This window comes from Cryptomeria japonica, chromosome 5, assembly GCF_030272615.1.
Source record: "Cryptomeria japonica chromosome 5, Sugi_1.0, whole genome shotgun sequence".
In the NCBI taxonomy this organism is placed as follows: Eukaryota; Viridiplantae; Streptophyta; class Pinopsida; order Cupressales; family Cupressaceae; genus Cryptomeria; species Cryptomeria japonica.
In genome coordinates, this window is record NC_081409.1 from 362,561,834 (window position 1) to 362,582,442 (window position 20,609).

Below are 20,609 nucleotides of genomic sequence, written 5' to 3' on the forward strand. Positions count from 1 at the left end.
GTTGGCTTGGATGCACCATGAAGGAGCCGTAGATCCCACTCGACTACCTTCTACCTCTCCTATGCTACGCTTACCATCTACACAACCTTGATCAAGTCATTGTTGGTACTCTCGAGCTCTCCAATCACTGCTACCAAACATTCCTCCATCTCTTTGAGTTGTACCTCCTTCCTTGCTCCGATTGCCCTCTCTTGCTCCATTTTCCCCTCCAAGGCCGCTCTCCACTCTCTCTTGACAATGGTCAGTCTTTGCTACTACACCATTTTTTCCTGAGCGGTTGTTGCATGTTCTACTGTGGCCACTCCCTCTACCCTAGCCTCATCGACAGAGTGGGTTGCCCTCTGCAACTGGAAAAATTTGTCCTGAAACACATTCTCCATACTATGGAGGGTTTCTATCATACCACCCTGCATAAACTGTGAGTGTGGTGTGCACCATGCCTCAATCATCTCAAGTGTCTCTGTGGTCAACCACCCATGGGCTATAAAGTGTTGAGTGAGCTCCTACTCATAGCCATTCCTCATGAAGGCAAATGGGGACCCCCACTTTAATTCTCGATTTCTAGGCTAGTTGTCCCAATTTGGTCGTCTAGTAGTGTCTCTAGCTATTAACTCTCAGGATATCAAGAGCTGATCAAGTCATGTCTATCTCTTTGGGTTGAAATGAGGTCAATTTAGCTTTCAATGCCTTGGTAATGAGCGATTTATAATGATCAAATGTTCATTTGATCATCAACATATGCTATCAAGTCATAGGTGATATGTTGAGTGCAAGCGTGGAGGTCAATTGCAAGAATTGAAATGTTTGATGAATGCCAATCAAGATGAAGGCTTAAACAATCATGAGGCTTGGTTGATGACGAGAGACCCTTAAATTGAGTAAGGTAAGTGCCCCAACCCACAAAATTGAACAAGAGAGATCACTTCCTATGACCCCTCAAAACTCCAACCTACCTTCACTCTCCGTCAATGACCCTCAATAAGGCCAACCTACTTATGTTGGCTACTAGTGGGTGCTCAAAACACCGATCACCCTCATCTTTCATCCTTCCATCATTCACCTTACTTCCTTCTTTCCATCTTTCTCACCTTCCACTCCACCTTCTTTCATCCTCCATCTTCCATCCCTTCATCCTCCATTACTTTATCCTTTCATCCTTCCATCCTACATCCTTGACAAGCATCCATTTTTATCTTTATATCCTTTATCATTCCCCTTATGCCTCCCCATACATGGCATACTTCTACACATATCTACATCCTTTACTCCCTCCCACCCACGACATATCCTCCTTCTCGCATCCCTTACCCCCTTTCTTCCCCCAACACATCCTTCATCCTTTACCATCCACAAACCCTGATCCTTTATCCCTTCTCCCCTGCAACATCTCCCAATCCATATCCCTTATACCTCCCCTTCCATCAAGGTATCCCTCACATCAACATCCTTCTCCACTCCCAGCCCACGACACATGCTTGGGCTCCCAGAATCCATGAACATCAAGTTAGGGGCAAAATTCACAAACTTCCACCTAGACCCCAAAAGTCATACCACTTCTTATACCTCCCCAAAAGCCTAACCACTTCTTGTGACCACCTAAATCCATGAACATCTAGTAAACATTGAAAAGACTGATCATTCATGACCATAGAAAGTTACCCCCAAAATCCGTGACATGGCATGTGATGAGTTGGCGCTAATAAGGATAAAAGAAGGCTGACTCTTATGAGATGCATTTTATTTAAAATGAAACTGTTGGATACAAATAAAAGAAAATAAAACATTGCAAAAACAAGTCGGCCCTTCACATTGGAAAAGATGATTTAAAAATCATTTAATAAAATTTAAAAGATAGGTGGGTCCAATGAGAGATTTAAATATCAAAAGACACATCCCTCAAGATAAACACCTATATAGGATGGTTGATCATTTCATTTGATCAACCATCCATCTCATGCAATTTATCTCTGATAATCAGCAGCGATCTCCTTCATATCAAGGCGAATTTTAGAACAACAAATTTTTATATAAAGTGGCAAACTTCAACATTCAACCAAAGAATTCCATCCTAAGTGGGATGTTGTCCTTGGTGAGAGATGCCTATATAACAAAGGAAGAAATTGAATTATTTAAAAACCAGTTCAAAAAACTGGTCTTCTAAATTTGCTCCAAGGATAGAAACACAACAAATTCACTTCGAAGGAAGAGAGCATTGTCTGAAAAGCATTTCAAATCACATCTGATATGCTTCTCCAAATTCACACAGTAGATAACATCAAAGGGGAAATTTGTTTCAAAACTGTGATAAATAAAGAAGATTATTTCAAAGTCGCTACAAGGAAGATTGTTCCAGGTTTCCTCAAGAAGGAAGATTGAAATAAGTTCATCCATGAAAGAAAATTGTTCCAAAATCATACACGAGAAATAAGTTAGATCACCATCAACATTGAGCATTGAAAGAAGACTCAAGTGGGCTAGTACCTGGCCAAGCCCTTGTCACTTTCAAGTTTTGATTTCTGATAAATAATTAGACATTTTCATCACCGATTCATAGGCAAACATCATGGAATCCAATCAATCATCCATGATTATTTTGAAGAAAAGAACATATCCCAGATTTTGGATTAGTAATCAGACCTAAGTGGAACACATGAAAGATCCTTTATACTTGATGATGTAATTAATTTTCATGATGTTTTAATTCAAATTATACTTCTCTTGCAAGTATGATTGCAAGTTAATACAAAGGAAGTATAAGGATGTCAGGCCAAAGTTCATTAGCAAATGGACTTCATCAAGGGATATCAATATAGCTAGCATCAAGGTCCCAGGGGTGTCGTGTCAAAAGTTCAACATCAAGAGTTACACTTGAACGAAGCAATGACAAAGATGATCAACAGTTCAAGATATAACATGGACGATAATCAAAGATAGTAATAAAGGACTTCAAGGAGTAAAGAAGAGATCACACAATCACATCATGGAAAGACACTATAAAGAAAGTGTAGGGCGCAACATCAAAGGAAGTCAACACATATACTTCACTCTTTTAACATTACACTTTAAGCTAGAGAAGTATATGCAACATGAGGATTATGGCTTACTTCATGAAGACAGAGATTGCATCACATAGAAGAGATTAAAGATAAGTTCAAGACATCATAAGGAAGGAATTATTACAGAATAGGAAGAGGATGCAAAGGTAATCAAGACAAGAGATAGTTCCAAAATAATTAATCGAAGTTAGAAAGATTGATCCCCAAGGATGACGCAATTTGGGAATATCTACTACCTTCATCTCATTCATGATTGAGCTTGGAAATGTTTAGTATCAAGAGATGTGCATCAATCACCTACAACTTGTGATGAGTTACAAGACGAGAAAGTTGTGGCAACAACTCAACTTCATCAGCCCACTTGCATCATTCCAAGTCATTGCGTCCAAATTCAATGTACTTGACTCATCCAATGAGGTGGACAACTACCACATGTGGGCACAAAGTTCGATGCACCTACCCTCATCATCTATTGATCAAATGTTCAAAGGGCATGTGTCCTATATTTTGTAATTTTATCATTGTTCAAGCATTAAATGCTTTGTAATGGGTGTAACAAACCCTGGTCAGGCTTTTCATCTTGTAATCTTGACCATTGATTGTGATTCAGTCTAAGCTGCTCATTGTAATGAGAGCACTATATAAGGCTCCACTCTTTCATTTGTAAAGGTTAATAACAAATAGTGGATAGTTAGTAAAAAAGTAGTAGATAGCAAGCAACAATTAGAAGTAGAGTAGGAGAAGGCAAAAATTGTTGCCAAGTTTGTAAATAAACATCTTTTTCATTGAAGACATGGTGGATGTATCATTTCTTCTACATGAAAGATGGTTTCTTGTTGGATCCTCATGTTAGATTGTGATAATTGGATGGATGGAAGCTATTGTGAAAGGTTAATGGTGGAATTCTTATGTTCATGCTACTGAACTCTTTATAAGCTTAACTTCAATTGCCACTTCTTCATTGATATGCATTGTCTTGATGGTGTCTATGTCTTTAGTAGTGATTTGATCATACACTTACCTTAGGAGATTGCACTAAGCTTTGTGGAGTTGGTTCTTTGCATGGCAAAGCAAAGCCTAGTTGAATTTCACTAAGTCATTCATGATTTCTTACATTCCTAGAATTAGGTTAACTTTCTCAAGTAAGTCTTCACGTTCCAACAACATTTAAGCATTCAAGTATCAATGTAAGTCCCCTTGTGATTCCAACAAATCCACATCATAACACTGAGTCTATCCAAGAGCATCAAGAACTGACATTCAAAACCTTGGAGTCACCTCCTATGATCACGAACTTTAGCATAAGACGAGATTTTGTTCAAGGGAGGATAGAATACTTAGTCTTTTATTTTATGTTGCATAGTGCATAAAAAACACATCAAGAGTACCCTCATTTGTAGGTGTAAAGACTACTAACACAGTGACGAGGGTCGCCTCCTGAACTCCCTGTGATGTGAAGATGCACAATGTACTGGGTGCCCACATGTGCGTCGAATGGATCAACCTCCGTACTTTGTGTGGCATCACCAGGTGTGCCACAGGGAACAACTGTGGTGGTGCAAACACAACTCTCCTTCTTGTAGCTCTCCTTGCCCCCCACTCAGCTACAACAACCCATGATGGTGATATGATCCCCTTGGCTATCGTCACTTTTGCGACTGACTCCTCACCTTCACCTTCGGCAACCTATGCTTCCTCCATTTCTTCCCTATCACACTACTCTCTATGTCACTCCATCCTGAACTCGTCCCCACTCTCACCCTCTAAAGATGAAAACTCCATCGTTTCCTCTTCCTCAGGGTTGTCTTCTTCCACTTCGCTCAACCCTGTACTATCTTGCCTTATTTTCTTTCGGAATGGTTGGCTATGCTCCCCTTCGGTCATAAGTGTGTCCAAATGGGTCTAGTAAAACATGACCGGTTTGTTGGGATCCACTCAGCTGGCTCATGTAAAACTTCCCCACTGGTCGACTGGTACTTATGTTCTGAGTGCCTCCATAAAAAGTACTATGGCGTGGTGACACATGTAAAACTTCTTGTGTTTGAGAGTTAGAAACTCCCCAATGCGTTCTGATAACAGCTCCGCCCAGTTAGAAACCTTTTTCCGTCACGATGCCATTCATGAACTTTAGCATCCATATTGCTATATTTGAAGCATTGTTGGCAACGACGAGTTGTCTTTTTACGAGATCAAGAATGCACCTACATTTTGGTGTTGCGATGAAAGTTTTTTTCACTCCTCAGATATTGCTGCTACTCCATAGACTACGCCACCATTTCAAGAAGAGGTCGCTTCGGCATACCAATCTAAGCAAACTGTCTTTCTCCTCGGTGGGCCTCCTGGTCGATGGTTTGACCGAATACCGAAAACCCTTGTGAATTATTTTGACTCAAACGATATCACAATTGAATTTCCTTGGAACTACAAGATGGACTTGTGCGAGCCTGAATCATATCCTACCACCATAGTTCGCACTATCATCCCAAACTCCCATATGTTAAACATAGGCATCAAAATGCCTTTGTCTACTTCTTCCTTCCTTAGTGAGGTTTTTACTGGGTGGTCGTTTGCAGTGCTACCACACCATGCGCGACAATCACTACCAGTGACACTCAAATGTCAGAGTATCCATTGTCACCCTCTCATCCTTCTGCACCCTCAGTCTTATTTTCTTTTTTCCATTGTTGCTTGCCATGGCTATGTGATGTTACATCTTGTGTTTGATTTTTTTGCTTTTATCCGTTTTGAAATACCTGTTGTAACTACTCTGGTTCCCATAATTGATTTTGACCATGATGGGATTTTGGTCCTCGCCACAATCTTCCTCTTCCACGTACTTCTTTCGTACCAAGTCGTACAGTTTTTGTGGCTCCCTTCATTCATACAAAACTATCACTCCTTGCCTCTAGGATCCGTACAGTATGTGTCTTTTGTGTTCGTATGGACAACAACTCTCACCATATGGATTTGCTTCTCTCAGTGTACAGACATTCTCTTCTAGCATATGGATTTGCAATGCTATGTATGGGTGTGCTTTTGCATACAAGCCCCTCCTTGAAGTGTACAAACGACTTCTCATTTTCCTTGTGTCGTACGGATGACTTTCACTCCTTCCTGTATTGTATAGATGGATTCCGTACAACCGACTATGGCCTTTGTGTTTGACCCTTATGGTGTATGAACTAATTTGGTGTTGGGCTTTGTTGGTACTGCATTTGGATTTCCACCATACGAAGTTCACACATATGGACCTCCCTTTCACTGTTTATACGACATATAGACTTTATTCATATGGTTGCAACTTGCTGGTATCATATAGATCGTATGGATTTGGTTTCTTGTCGTGTGGTTGCAATTTCTCTTCATTTGGCTACAATTTCCCTTCATCTAGCAATTCTGAATGTGTGAAGAATTGGTCCTAATGACTTCTTTTATAATCACCTCTTTGCTATAGGGTTAGGATTTTTATTGAATGTTCTATCAATTTTATTAAAAAAATCTATTTCCTATGTTTTTCATTTTTTCCATTTGGCTCTTTTTAATTTTTCCCTTTTGCTTGATTTTCTCCTTAAACTCCATGTTTGTTATTTTCATTTTTAATTCTTTTTGCACTTCCATCATATTTATTAATTTCCTCATGAGAAATATTTTCCCCCTTTTAATTTTTTTCGCTTTTGAGAGACTTGCGCTTACCTTCGTGTTTCCTTGCTTTTTCATCTGTTTCCCTTTGAATTGTTTATTTTTCACCATTTGATAACAATTCCTCCTTTTAATTTTCTTGGGCTTGCCAGCTTTGTAATTCTCCATATCACCTTTTTGCTTTTTATTTGGTTCTTAATCTTCCTTGTCAACATTATGTTTTGTCCCCCTTGGATCAACATCAAGTCGGACCCTGACCTCCGATGCATACCGCCACCAACAAACTCTCAATCGGCTCTTATAACATTCATCCTTGCAACACATTTCAATGTATTTGAGATCGAATATCTTGTCAAGTAAGGGTGTTACCCCACCCCTTTGTACCTCCTGTCATATTGTTGGTACATCCCCGTCAATCATTGGTGGTCCTGCTAGGTTTGGAATGAGTTTCCACAATGAATTAGAAGTAGGCAAGGTTGGGGTCTCTCTCCATCCATGCATCTCAGAAGGATATGCTTGTTGTGTCTGTCTCTCTCTGCTACAAACAAATCATTTACTTTAACCACCATTTTGAGACAAGGTTCGAGAGTAGCCATGTACTCTTCCAGGTCTATCTCCTCTTCCAACTCCTCTTCTTGGACTTCCCTCTTCTCAACTTGCTCTTCCTTGCATTTCCTCTCACCTTCTTCATCAATGCCATACGCCACATATCCTTGGGTCCTCCCCTCATATGGCACTTTCCACTTCCAGTAGTCATTCATTTGTACCCATAGTGCGGGTTTGCCAAACAATCCAATAGTAAGGTGTTTGTGGACTCTTGGGACTGCGACACCATCCACATTCTTCCTTCCAAGCCTTTCCTCTGGTGCCATTATTGGCTTGGCCCAGTCCAGATTTGGCCTGTACGACTCTTCAATTATTATTGGGCCTTCTTCAAGTTCTTCACTTCATCCAATTGTCCAATCTCCATGGGTCGTATACCCCAACATGTTTATTGCCACAGCCGACCACTCCCTCTCTTTGTAAATTTTCAACTTTGATCCGTTTACAAGATCTCGGATGGGGTTGTCCAAAGTGGATAATTTAATTGCATCATTCAAGCCAACTTCTATGACTTTATACAACCTCAACCAACTAACTCTGAACTTCCCAAGTTGGAGTTTGTTACGAACTTTATATTTTAGCACCAATGATCCTAGCCAGAAGTTCATCCGTCAAAGATATTTGTTGTGCCAAAACTTTTGTTGTCATTGGGCCACCTCTATCACCCATTGCGCCATCATCCTCTATTCATCCAACTTAATCAAATTTAAAAGATGTTCATTCAAGCTCTCCGCAACACCTAGATAGTTCTCCATTACAATCCTTTGGCTTGATATGGTGTACTCCACTGGCTCCATTGCTTCATGCCCGTACATTAGCTGGAACGGGCTATGTCCCGTTGTTGCCTTGTACATGGTGCGGTATACCCATAGTACAACCAACAGTCTTTCTTCCCAATCCTCCTGCTCCACTCTGCATGACTTGTATATGATGGACACCAACACCTTAATTGTAGACTACGTTTGTCCGTTGGCTCAAGGGTAGTATAGGCTCGACAAATTATGGAATATCTTGAACTCCACCGTCATTGTCCGAATGACATGATTCACAAAGTGTACCCTCTGATCGCTTGTGATCTAGATGGGGATACCAAATCGTATAACAATCTGTTCATAGAGTAATCTTGCCAATAGTTGTTATAAATTGGTATGGTCATCACTTTAAAACCATATAACACTATCACTTCATATGATCGATACAAACTTTTATGTTTGAACTATTATTTTAAACCAAGTTTATCATTGGAAACACATTAGGTATGAACCAAACACAGAGCATACACATAAAAACACAAAGCATACAGGTGAATATATGCAATCATGAAGCATACACATGAATACATGTATTGTTAGATCCTCCTTATTGGCTAGATTGCATTCATTGTTTTAGCTTTATCATGCACGATGGTGAGATCAAAGCTTTGATAGAAATTGTAATGTCCCCTACTAGGAGGCTGCCAATTTCCCAATAATCAACACCCATTGCTTAATATTATCATGCCTTAATTAATTTATTAAACTAGATAGCCATATGTATTCATAGTACAATTGATAGTGGTTATATGCAAGCCCCAATTTTTACTTCCTTTCTAGTCCTTAACCTTAAATGGGGATTTACTTGTCTAGGGCACAATGACACCACCTCCATAATTGGGCCTAGGTTTCAAGAACATCTACCTAGACCACCCTTGGGGCTCACCTGATTTGGGATGGATTTACTTCACCTTTCCCTCAAAACACCATGCCTCTCCTTATGAGGTGGGTGGGGGGTGGAGCAATAGAAATGATTAAGTAATTGGGTTGTGAATATGCTAGTACTCTCTGTATTATGAATATATGCATATATCAATATCATTAGCATAATATATAAACATCAATCATATTGTAATCAATACTCTGAGTGCATGTATGTAATTGATTGTATTAAATACTTGGGAAACAATATATATAATTATATAAACAAATTGATGTTATAAGATATTAGCTTCATACCAATCTGCTATCATATAACTCTAATGCCTTATCTTCTCCTCGATAAGTATTGACCCTTTTATATCCTTTTTCGATCCGATCCCTTCCATGATCTACATATATATCTTCTTATCGATTGGAGGGACATGCCCCTTCTCACAGTTATCCCTTTTGGAAGGTGGCGACCCTTTACCTCTAATTAATAATTAGAGTGGCCATACCTTATCCTTGACACAAATACCATTGGATTATACTTTGTTAATTCCATAAGTTGTTGTATAGTATAGTCAAATCATGAAGGATAATTGTTATAGATGCTTTAAGTATAGCAACTGCTTATGGGTTTGTCCCATTGCTTAGCATTTGATTAATTTAATTGGTGAACACAAATTACTGAGATCCCTTCTTCCTATTCTGATTTGTTCCTAGTTAATTGATGCATGATAGTGGCCAGGTCTTATAATCTTTGGAATAGCATGTTACTTTAGAAAATTGTGAAGTCTCATAAATGAGATGATTTTTTGATCAATGGTGTCCCTTGATTCATCTATTTAGGTTTTCTCACTGGGTAAGGAGTTGTTGATAGGAGGGGCCATGAAAATGAACCAAACCATTATATATAACACTCAGATGCTATTATGATATTAGATTTGCCTCTCAAAATAGTGAACACTCTACTTTTGGTGAGGCATCCTTCAGAGTATGATGATGAGCATAGGTCAAGTCTCTTAAATATACTAATTGCACACATGACAGATCTTGTCACAATAGTTGTTTGGAAGAATTGCCTCTACATCTTAGACCTTGGATATGTATACATTAGATTAGGTTGTCATATATATATGTACTTAAAAGGTGTCTTTTTCACAATTCTTCTTTACATAGTGTGCATCTCTTGGAATAAATTCTGCAACAAAGCAATTTGTATTGGAATTGTATTGACATAAATTACCTCTTTATAATTCCAAATATTATTTATGCATCGTATTGGATAGACCTAAGGGTTTGTGAACTCAAATTTCAAATATATATGCCATTACATAACCTCAAGAAAAAACAGCCAATGTCCCTACATGAGTTTCACAGAAGGAATTAAAACCTTAGTTGGAGACAAAGCTCATGACATAGATGGATTACAAGCTGAATTCTTAAAATGGGGCTTGGAAGCTCTTGCACCACACATCAAAAGAATATTTAATGAGACCATTCAAGATAGTTTCCCAACCAACTTGGCAAACTATTGCACTCTAATGATCAAATTGCTTTTTTGGAAAACTCTCTTGAAGTATGGTGGAACATAGGATCAACCTTTGTCCTGAAAAAGAGAGTAAAAGGGTAAAAAGTCAAGTGAGTTTTAGGCCAAGGCACCCTATAATTGACCATTGCCTCACTCTCAAGCATTTGATTGAAAAGGTTTAAAGAAATAGGGGGAGAGGTTTTTTGTTGTTTTATCCATTTCATAAAGGTATTTGACATAGTGCCTAGAGCAAACTGTAGCACAAAATGCAAGAGTTGCGGGTACTAGAAAAATATAGGGCAGCAGTCCATAGGCTTTATTCAAGTAGGTTCAAGTCATAATCAGAACTAAGGATGGTCTATTAAAGTGTTTTGGGAGTGATATCAGAATCGAAAAAGGGTTCCAATTGTGCCTCACTTAGTTTGGGCTATAAATAGACAAGTTATAGTGGATAGACAATTCTTCTAGTAGGGGTGTGCATCTAGCCACATTTGTGATAAAGTTAATGCTCTATGTTAATGACCTCATCCTATTGGATAAAATGGCACATTGTTTGCAAGAACACCTAAGAGCCCTAGAGTTGTTTTGTCAAGAGGTCGGAATGCAAATGAAAATTTGAAAAAACAAGGTCGTGATCTTTACCTAAAGAAGAAATGACATGCAGATAAAGTTTGAGTTTGAAGGAAGCCTCTTGCTAGTGGCGTATGGATACAAGTACTTGGACCTTGACTTTCATAGGAACCTTGGTTGGGAGGCATACAAGAGGGATGAAAAGATTTATACATGCTTCAAAACAGATGCAAATTAGCCAAGCTATGGGATTAGAAATAAAAAAGATGTTATTTAGGTTGCTTGTTACATCGGTGGTGTTGTATGGTTGTGAAGGTTGAGGCAACAAAACGTAAATTTCAAGATGGAGGTAAATAGGAAGATTACAAAGATGTTTTTTCACAAGCAGTTTCAAAATTAAAGCCATAGTCCCAAATGCGACCATCTTAGCTAAGGTCAGAGCCTTCCCAATTGAGGTGAATACGATGATTTGGTTGTTAGGATATTTGAAGAGAATGGGGAACATGCAAGATCATCATTAATCCAAATTTGTTGTAGGGGGAAAGATAAATAGAAGAAAAAACACATGGATGAAACAAAATATCAAGTGGATGATGCAAAAATCAAAAGGTATGCGAGAGAGAGAAAGTCAAAGTGGTGATATGGACAAAACAACTAGTGAAAAAGGGAATATTGTGTCAAACAATTCAATCCCACATGTGACCATAAGAAAAAAGGCTATATAGAGACAAATATAAAATGGAAAGATAAAAGGCTAATAACCCAATTAAGGACTAGCTCGCACCATCTTAGGTGCAAAACAAGGAGGTGGAAAACACTCAAGGAGGAGTGCACTGACACTGTTTACCATCTTTGCACATCAAGGTTGGTGGAAACAATTACATCATAGAGTGTTTGGCTTATGAGGACATTCAAGCTAAATATGCTAATACTCTAAAAGCTGAATTTCTAATTACTTTGTTCAAGGAGCAAATTACGAAGATGGTAGATTACTTGATCAAATCCATAGCAGAATAATCATGATCAGCAAAGAAACAGTGGATGATTAGAAGTAGGGGTTGAGGTTCATTGGTTGGGTCCCCAAGTGTTATTGTGTTATTTCCAATTTGGGGTCCCATAGACTACCTGGTCTCATGGACATCATTAAAAAATTTCATTCATACATAGCAAATGCAGAATATTTGCTTTTTGGAATCCATACAATACTATTTTCTAAGTATGAAACAAAAACAAGATTTATCATTTCTATGAGATTACTGTGTAGCTGTAACTACAACATAGAATATCCAGACATAACCTGAATCTCAAGCACAGTTTAAGTGTAAATCCTTATATCTTTTGCCAATTTGTTTTTAAAAAAAACCTTTATCATTGGACATACAGAATAAAATAAAAACTACAAGACCCAACATACAATGGAAAACTCACAATGTGATCATATAAGTGAATGTGGCACAAAAGGTAAGAACCCTTCAAGTATCAACATTTAGCTCGCATAGATAGAACTTGGATACTCCTAGTCTTGTGATGGAATTTTGCTAGAGTGATTTCAGGACTTTGCAATCAGAACTTCCTCTCTGAGTTTAATTTGTTAGCAGAATAATTTTTTCACCGATAGTCAATATCACTTATGGAATACTTAAACCTAATCCTTTCGTTGCTCGCTACAAAGAAATTCTAGATGTGCAATGAAAATTTATATTTTATTTTACCTATGAAAAGGGGAAAGAATAGAGAGAATGTGTTTTGCCCTCTCTATATTTCAATGGATCTGTTTTACATCATGAATGGGTTGATGGACCAGTAGCAAGAGATTATTAAGAACCATGCAAAACCTTGAATTATCTCAATGTGATATACTTTCATTAAAATATACTTCCTTCAATACCTTTATTTATGATGCCAAATGAAATGTCTTACAACCCTAAGCCTAATTTAAAGTTCTGGTCAGTTCCTTGCCACTCGAAATGAGCCCCAAAGTAAATGGTACCTTAATCTCACCCAAAACAACTTAATGCAGTAACCAAATGAAATCACCCATTACCTTTCCCACATCCCTGCTATTTCTTGTCTCCTCTCCCAGACAACAAACAGACAAAATGAAGAGATCCCTATGAATGCTTCTACAAACTTGTTTTGCTTAGGGTGCATCCACTTCAATTAAATTAACTGTTGATAAATAATCAATTCAATTTAAATCCAGTATGGAAATGGAACAGAAATATTCAGACTAATTTCTTGGAAAACAGCAACTTTTTTTGAAAATGAGACATCATAATAAATGTAACACCTCTTCAGACAGTGAACTGATTAACCTGAACAAGATTTCTTGTTGGGTTCTGGAGGAAATTTGTAACCAAGCGAGGAAGAACAGGCTTAGGTCCACAAAGATCACCTGACTGCTCTGCCTGCAATTTCTGAAAAGGTCCATCTTGAACAACATACGATTGCCATTCCATGTTCTCCATGAGAAAAGCCTAAAACACAAGATGCCATCTTATAATATAGAATAAGCAAGGAATTGAAATTTCTCCCAACATCAAATGCACAAATCTAGGATTTGAAACATCGTTATATCTTTAGTCAACCAAATATAACTTAAATAATGAGATAGAAATAAGATTCAAATGCAAAAGTCAAGGCCAACATTAAGTATCTGACCTTCAATCTTTCATCGTTTTCTTCTAGATCTTTCAAAGTTCTTGAAAGAACAAATATGTGACCACTATAGCTGCCAATCAAACTCATAACATCAATTACAGATAACAATGTCTAAAAAGGAAGACAGACTTGTACTCAAGGCTAACTGAAAAAGAAACATTTAACAAAAATAGTTTCAATTTAAAAAATGACTCAATTACAGTTCTTCAAAATATAACCCTATCTTCTAGATAACAATAACCAAATAGATGCTCAGTCCCACTATAAATGTTTATAATGTTAGAACACATGGTACAGACTTTGTAGACATACTTAGGTTGATGATGATACTTTTATCTTAGACCTATAGTCAGCAAGCCTCCAATGGTATGAACTTGAAATCAAATCAAATACCCTCACACTTCACCATTAAGATCACTGAACTTTAATTATTTAGATGGAGAGAGAAACCATGCAAACAAGTTTGGGCAAATGGAAAACACCATATTTCAATGTTTTATTCATTTGCTCAAGTTGTCATTACAACAATTTTTGCCCAACAATCCTACTCTATTCTACTTCTAACTACTGCTAATTCTAACTACTAGCATATAAAAATCCTAATCTAGCTGTTCTAACCCTTTACAATCAGAGAGGCATTTGCCTATTATAGATTTTGCATTCTGAATCAGTGGCCAAGATTGAATTCATCCAATGGCTCTAATCTGCCTTCCAGAAGCTCTAACAACTTTCTGGTTAATGATCTCAACAACCATCAACCACCCTTTCAGCTACCTGGAACTGTTTTCAATTAATCTCACTAGAAGATAGAACTTCACCGGGCTCGAGGCACAAAAGGGTAAATCTGGTAGCTGGGAAATAACTGAGTTGTGGTCCCCTTTTGAATTGCATTAAACTGGGCCACTAGTCATTTCTTAAATGTTACAATAAAATTACATTTTGGTATTTCCAGCTGTTTATTTTTGCTTCTCGATGTCTAGTAGCATTTTGTGTTCTGTCAATGCCTTCTAGGGCTCTGGGAATGACATCACTTTGGCCTTTTGCATTGTGGTGGTGGTATTTGCTCGTCCAACTCTACCTTCGGCTTTGGATCTTGTACTTCATTGGCACTGTGCTGTGGGAATCTTTGATCTGGCATGTTGCATTTCCAGCCCCTAGCTTGATCACGATCGCATTCTCAATCTGTGCACTGGACTCCCTCTTTCAAGTCCTTCCAATGGCATTAATCTGCAAAAAGTGAGCTCAACTTGAATCCATTATCACTGACCATTTAAATAATTAGAGCTAGTATTATTAACCATACGAATCGTCATAATCCAAGCTATTATAACCACAAATGAAACCTGTGAAGTATAGCATTCTATCATTTCCTTATACATTTTCCACTTAACATAGATCATGAGATTTCATTAGTTTTCACGTGTCAAGGAATTTGGGTCATTACGATTGCATTCACAACAACCTAGCTTTTACTCATTAAGAATTTATACCACCAAAAGCTCAGTGACACCTGTTGAGATTATGTTCTCCTTTGAAATTTGACATGTCCCCCTTTATTCCATTGGGCCAAGCTTTGTTTACGTTTTGTAACAGGCCTTAGCATCTTTGTTAATTCGATGGTCCAGATATCTTTGATCCTTTTAAATTTCGCTAAAAGATTTTAATTGCATCTCCCAAATGCACCCCATGGGAATTACCACTGGCAAGGGTACTTAATCGTAACCGACCATTATCTCCCCAATATCTACCACAAAATAGGATGGACCATAAGAGTGCTTCATAAGGACATTTCAAGACTTCCTTTCTAAAAGAACAAAATCCCACCCAGGTTCAATTCTCGAAAAGTACCAAATAAAGAAAGCGGCCCAGCCACTTGGGCTCAATTACTCTGAACCAGAAGGAATGAAGATCGTCGATATTAACAAATGGTATTCTGTATTGCACCCATTTCCTTTCACTTTGGCGTGATTGGATAGTTCTGCAACGTTTCTTTCCTTTCTTGCAATGTGTCCTCCCTTAGCTCCAGGATATGCGATTTGTCTCTGTTTGCCTAAAACATGCTTATTTCGTTGCATAACAAAAGAGAATGCCGAAATTTGGAGCAATGCCATTTGAACTTGGTTTTTAAAATAAAGCTCGGCATTCATCTCGGCTTGGAGGGATCGAAAAGGAAAGAAACTTATTTAGCTTTTGAAAACACCAAAGCTTGTAGGCATGTTCTGCTAAAACCCGACTTTTGAATGTTTGAAACAAAATTTTGGCATTATTCTCGGCTTTTTCAAGGGTGTTAAGAAAATGATTTTATTTCAGCATCTTATCAAACGCCAAACTTTGTCTTTGTTTTAAAACTTTGGTGCCTTTTCAGTATTTATTTCGATCTAGGAAAGATCAAAAACAATATGCTTCACTTTTGTCAAACACCGAACTTTGTTCGGGCTTTTTGAATTTAAGTTTCTTAACACCAATTTTGATGTTTTATCGGCCTAAAAAGAGTAAAAAAACAAAGCGATTTAGGTTGCTAGTCAAGGTCAAGTTTAGGTGTTTTTCTTCTTTTTTGTTAAAAGTTTGACCTTCTAATGCTTCGAAGGTGAACATGTTGTATTCCATTGTGTTTGAAAGGGTCAAGGGGAGAAATGTTTTAAGTCGCCCTTTTCTTGACCCACGACTCAAACAAGTTCGCTTTGACTAAGCATTTTGTCGGCTTATAATATAATAGCCATGCAACTCTGTGTTTCGTGGAGGCTCAAGATCACAACACAGGCTTCACGTTTTTTTTTTGTGTTGCATTTGACTCTTGATTCTTTTGCTTGTCTGAGTTTTCTTGTTTTTCATGAAACTTGGGTCCCACACCAATGAAGTCAGCTTCGTAGCTAATACTGAGAAACTCGACTTTGGGATACTCTGGGACAAGACTAAAATAGACTTTGTACGCCAAATAATGAATTTCAAGCCTCTGGGTTCAAAGTTTGGTGTTGGGATAGTTTTAGAATTACCATTGTTCCGGTCCTGAGTGCAAGTTGGTATCCTCAGTCCTCTCTCTCTCTCTCTTTCTCTCTCTCTCTCTCTCTCTCTCTCTCTCTCTCTCTCTCTCTCTCTCTCTCTCTCTCTCTCTCTCTTTCTCTCTCTCTCTCTCATGTTAACTAAGCAAAAATGGGAGGAGAGGGGGTCCCTTTCGGAGATGGGGAGTGTGTGCACAACACAACAAATGGCGACTCGGATAGGAAATGTTCCTGCACATTTCAAGGATGACTATTCGAATTGAACCCAAAATCTCTGCCTAACACCCCACAGACCAAACCAAATGACAAAACGATAGATTCAAGGTAAAAATGATTACAAATTAATCAAGTCACCGATCTTGGGGGTCAAGTGTGTGTAGTGAAGTTCAATTCCAACTTAAAGAAAGTTGAAACATCATTGTTTAGTCATGGCAAGCTACATAGGGCAACTCTAAATCCAAAAGCAACCCGGATATTGCCTCGTTGCCAGTGAGCATCTATAGCCTCGATGGGGTAACCGCCTATAAGCTCGCACATATTTCTCTATTTCCGGTAAATTTTCTTTTTGAGTATGGGTAGAGGTTTCCGCACTCCCCAAACCAAGTATTTTTGATATTTTTGCTTTTCAACTTCTTTCATATGATTTTTTTTCTTTTTCACTTATTTTTGCTTTTAAGCTATGAAGCCTACATGGGTTTGAGCGTTAAAGTGGTTGTTGAAGCAAAGATTCAGATTTTTCACTTGCAATGACTTCCCTTTGACAAAACGACAAACCTAAGTAATATTAAGCGTAAGATGTGCTATGATCGCAATATTGGTGACAAGACACAAGAAGCAACTAAGCTTTTAAAATGAATAAGCTTTAAACCAAATGAGTTGACTATGGGAGCAACCATCAATTAAGTGCTCTACCAAAGTCGGCATCCAAGAAACAGATTGGAAAACATCCTGACTTCATACACCAAAGCTGAGCAAAACATACATACCCTTGCAAAATGATAAAGAGAGAGCCCCTCTGAAAGCGAACCTACACTAAAGAAAACAAAGCAACTACACTAAAGCGGAAAGCAGGAAATCTAAGCTAAGAACAAAAAGAAAACTACTCTAAAATGGAAAAGAAAACTAAACTAACTATGTACAAGGAGAGACTAATTGTACGAAATGTGGACTATTCGCATGAATCCCTGACCTAGGATGGTTTCTCAGCACGTGCAACAGTAACAAGGTAAAGGGCATAGTCCTAAGTCTAGCTAATTTGTCTTTGTATTTTGAAAGAAAAAAATTCAGTGGGCCATGCTTGAGTTCAACCAGGACATCAAGCAATATTAGCAATTGGGGCAATTCGTTGAGTCCATGGTCAATCCATATCATAGAGACGAGACTCGAACTCGGTAAGGCTGACCCGAATCAAGGCTCGGCAAAAAACTTGGCAAGACTCGGTAAAAAACCAGTTTCTAGTGAATCTTGCCTAGAGAAAGTTCCTAGAGAGTCTCGAATCCCTGAGACTCGGCTAGGGTCACTCGGCTCGGGACCCACCAGGACTCTCCAAAACTTGGCGAGTCTTGGAACTATGATCCATATGCAGGTTGTTTTCCAAAAACATTTAGGATCAAACTAATAATATTCAAAATTGACAGCATAAAGGAAAGAAACAACCTGGTGTGTTTCTGAGTCATGCATTGTATTGTGTGGTGGGAGACCTTCAGCAGCTTCAGGAGGTCACAACTAGTGGTGCAACATCTCGCTTGCGTCCGACGTGCAAATCAACATCAAATTCCACAATGGGCTACATAGGCTGGAAATCACTCCTGAACTCGAAGTTAGGAAAGAGGGGTGTCGGGCCTAACGATGCATCTTCCTATTGCATAAACCACACAACCTTATGCGTTTTTGTCAACATGTCCTTAAACAGCAAGGACTCTTTGATAGCTTGATCTTCATAAACATCCTTAATTGGTTCCTGGAATGCATCCTTTGTTTGTGGGGCTTCTACGAACCAAAGAAGCATTAACCGTTTGGGGAATTAATTGGCAAACCAAAAGTATAAGATTTTTTCAAAAAATCGGATTACAAAGAAAGATAAAAATTTATAAAAATAATCAAATTTTTTATTTTTTAATATTTAAGGGCATATATATACTATTAATCATTGTTATTCTTAACTATTAATCATGATTAATATATTTAAATAATTAAAAAATATAATAACAATGATTAATAATTAAGCGTTATAATTTATATATATTTATAAAATATAATTCTTAACTATTTATCATTGTGCGTATATTTTTTAACTATATTTAATATATATTCTTAACTATTAATTGTTGTTAATATATTAAATATAATTAAAAAATATACTAACAATGATTAATAGTTAAGACTTACATTTTACATATATGTATATTTTTTAATTATATTTAATATATTTTATTCTAATTTTAGGTTCAGATTTAAATACTGAAATATTTAATTATTATTTATTGCTAATAGTTAATTATATTATATTCTATTTATTAATTTTTAATTTAATTGTAAGAGTGATTTTATTAATTATTTTAATAATATTGAAATTTATATTTATGTTAATATTAAATCACACAAAGTATAATATGAATAAAAATTATAAATATTAATCAAAAAATTAAAAGCAGAACTATAATTCTCATTTCAAATTAATCGACCTTCTCTTTTTGTGATCCATCTTCACTCGTACACATTCGCGGCTTCCGCTTCACTGGTGTGCATTCCCAGCTTCCCTAGATTGTGTATTCCTGAGTAGTTTTTGACACTGAGACGTTGACTAAAAAATGAGAAAAACGATGTTGTTAAGCTGCAACACAATGCCATCGACCAAACACACCCTCCACCTCCACCCCGTCGTTGAAACGTACAATCAGTTGCTCATCAATTGCCAATAGGTTATCGATCTTGAAAGGTGCTATCCCCTCGATGAGGGAGTGATGCCATTAACCTGCAACCCCACGCCAGCAAACATTTTTAACTCATTTTCGTGCCTTTTCATTGTGTTTTAGGGTTTCGCGACTATTTTCTCATCTGCAATTTTTTACTGAATTAATCCTGCGATTTTTTCATGATTTATCGAGAAACAAACGTTGAAAAATGTGAAAAAACCGTTGACCGATTTTATGCGATTTTTTCTGGGGAAAAATTGTGAACCTTCTCGATCCCCGATTAATCGCGACTGATCATGATTTTTTACCCGATGTTTGCTTCTTTGCCGCAAACTATTCTTCGACCTTTGGCTATCCTACTAGGCTCACCAGATCATCCTCTTTAGCGCTTTCCTCCTTAGGGGTAAGACCAGCAAGGCAATTTGGCCATACTCTGATTGGTGGGTTCATCCTGGCCAACATCTAGTGACTGCTCTTTTTCATCCTCAGAGAGTGTGGCACTACAATGCTCTTGTATTCTTTTGCACTCGTCAGCAACGAGGTATGCGCTCCACACTTTATCTGTGATTTATTCCTCTAGTGATTCTGACAATCCCAACTAGTATCTAACTTGATTGAATGCCTCTAGACATAGTGAACAAGTAAACTTGGAATGAGGAGTGTGATGAATTCTACACCACCAAAGCAACAACATGCTTTCCAAGCATATCTCTTCATTGAGACAAAACTCGTTCTCTATTAGACCCCTAAATTGGAAAAATTCATCAATGTATGATGGAGGGTTGGGACTATTTGGTTGTATGAACACCTCTGGTTTGGAAATACCCCAAAAAAAGATCTTTCCTTGCAACGCTAGCTCCACTCTTGACAAAAAAGTCAAGCAGTTCAGCTCATCATGTTCAGCTGTGTTGTGGATTCTACAGTGCCTTGCAGATGCAAATTCACATAACTGCGTGGGA

At 37.7% G+C, this 20,609-nt stretch overlaps 1 protein-coding gene across 10 annotated transcripts in view; it reads right to left on the reverse strand.

Annotated features, from left to right (window-relative positions):
- Positions 1–12,932: 12,932 nt before the first annotated feature.
- Positions 12,933–20,609, reverse strand: part of LOC131034615 (uncharacterized) — a 226,015-nt gene continuing 218,338 nt past the window's right edge. For 9 of the 10 annotated variants that reach the window (XM_057966209.2, XM_057966164.2, XM_057966218.2 and 6 more), the window contains 2 exons: positions 13,737–13,806; positions 12,933–13,552 (listed from right to left, as the gene is read on the reverse strand). In XM_057966209.2, coding sequence (XP_057822192.1) covers positions 13,370–13,552; positions 13,737–13,806 — 253 coding nt within the window. In that variant the 3' untranslated portion in view covers positions 12,933–13,369. Of the gene's footprint in view, positions 13,553–13,736; positions 13,807–14,210; positions 14,964–20,609 lie in introns of those variants that run through there. The other variant, XM_057966177.2, reaches the window with a different exon arrangement.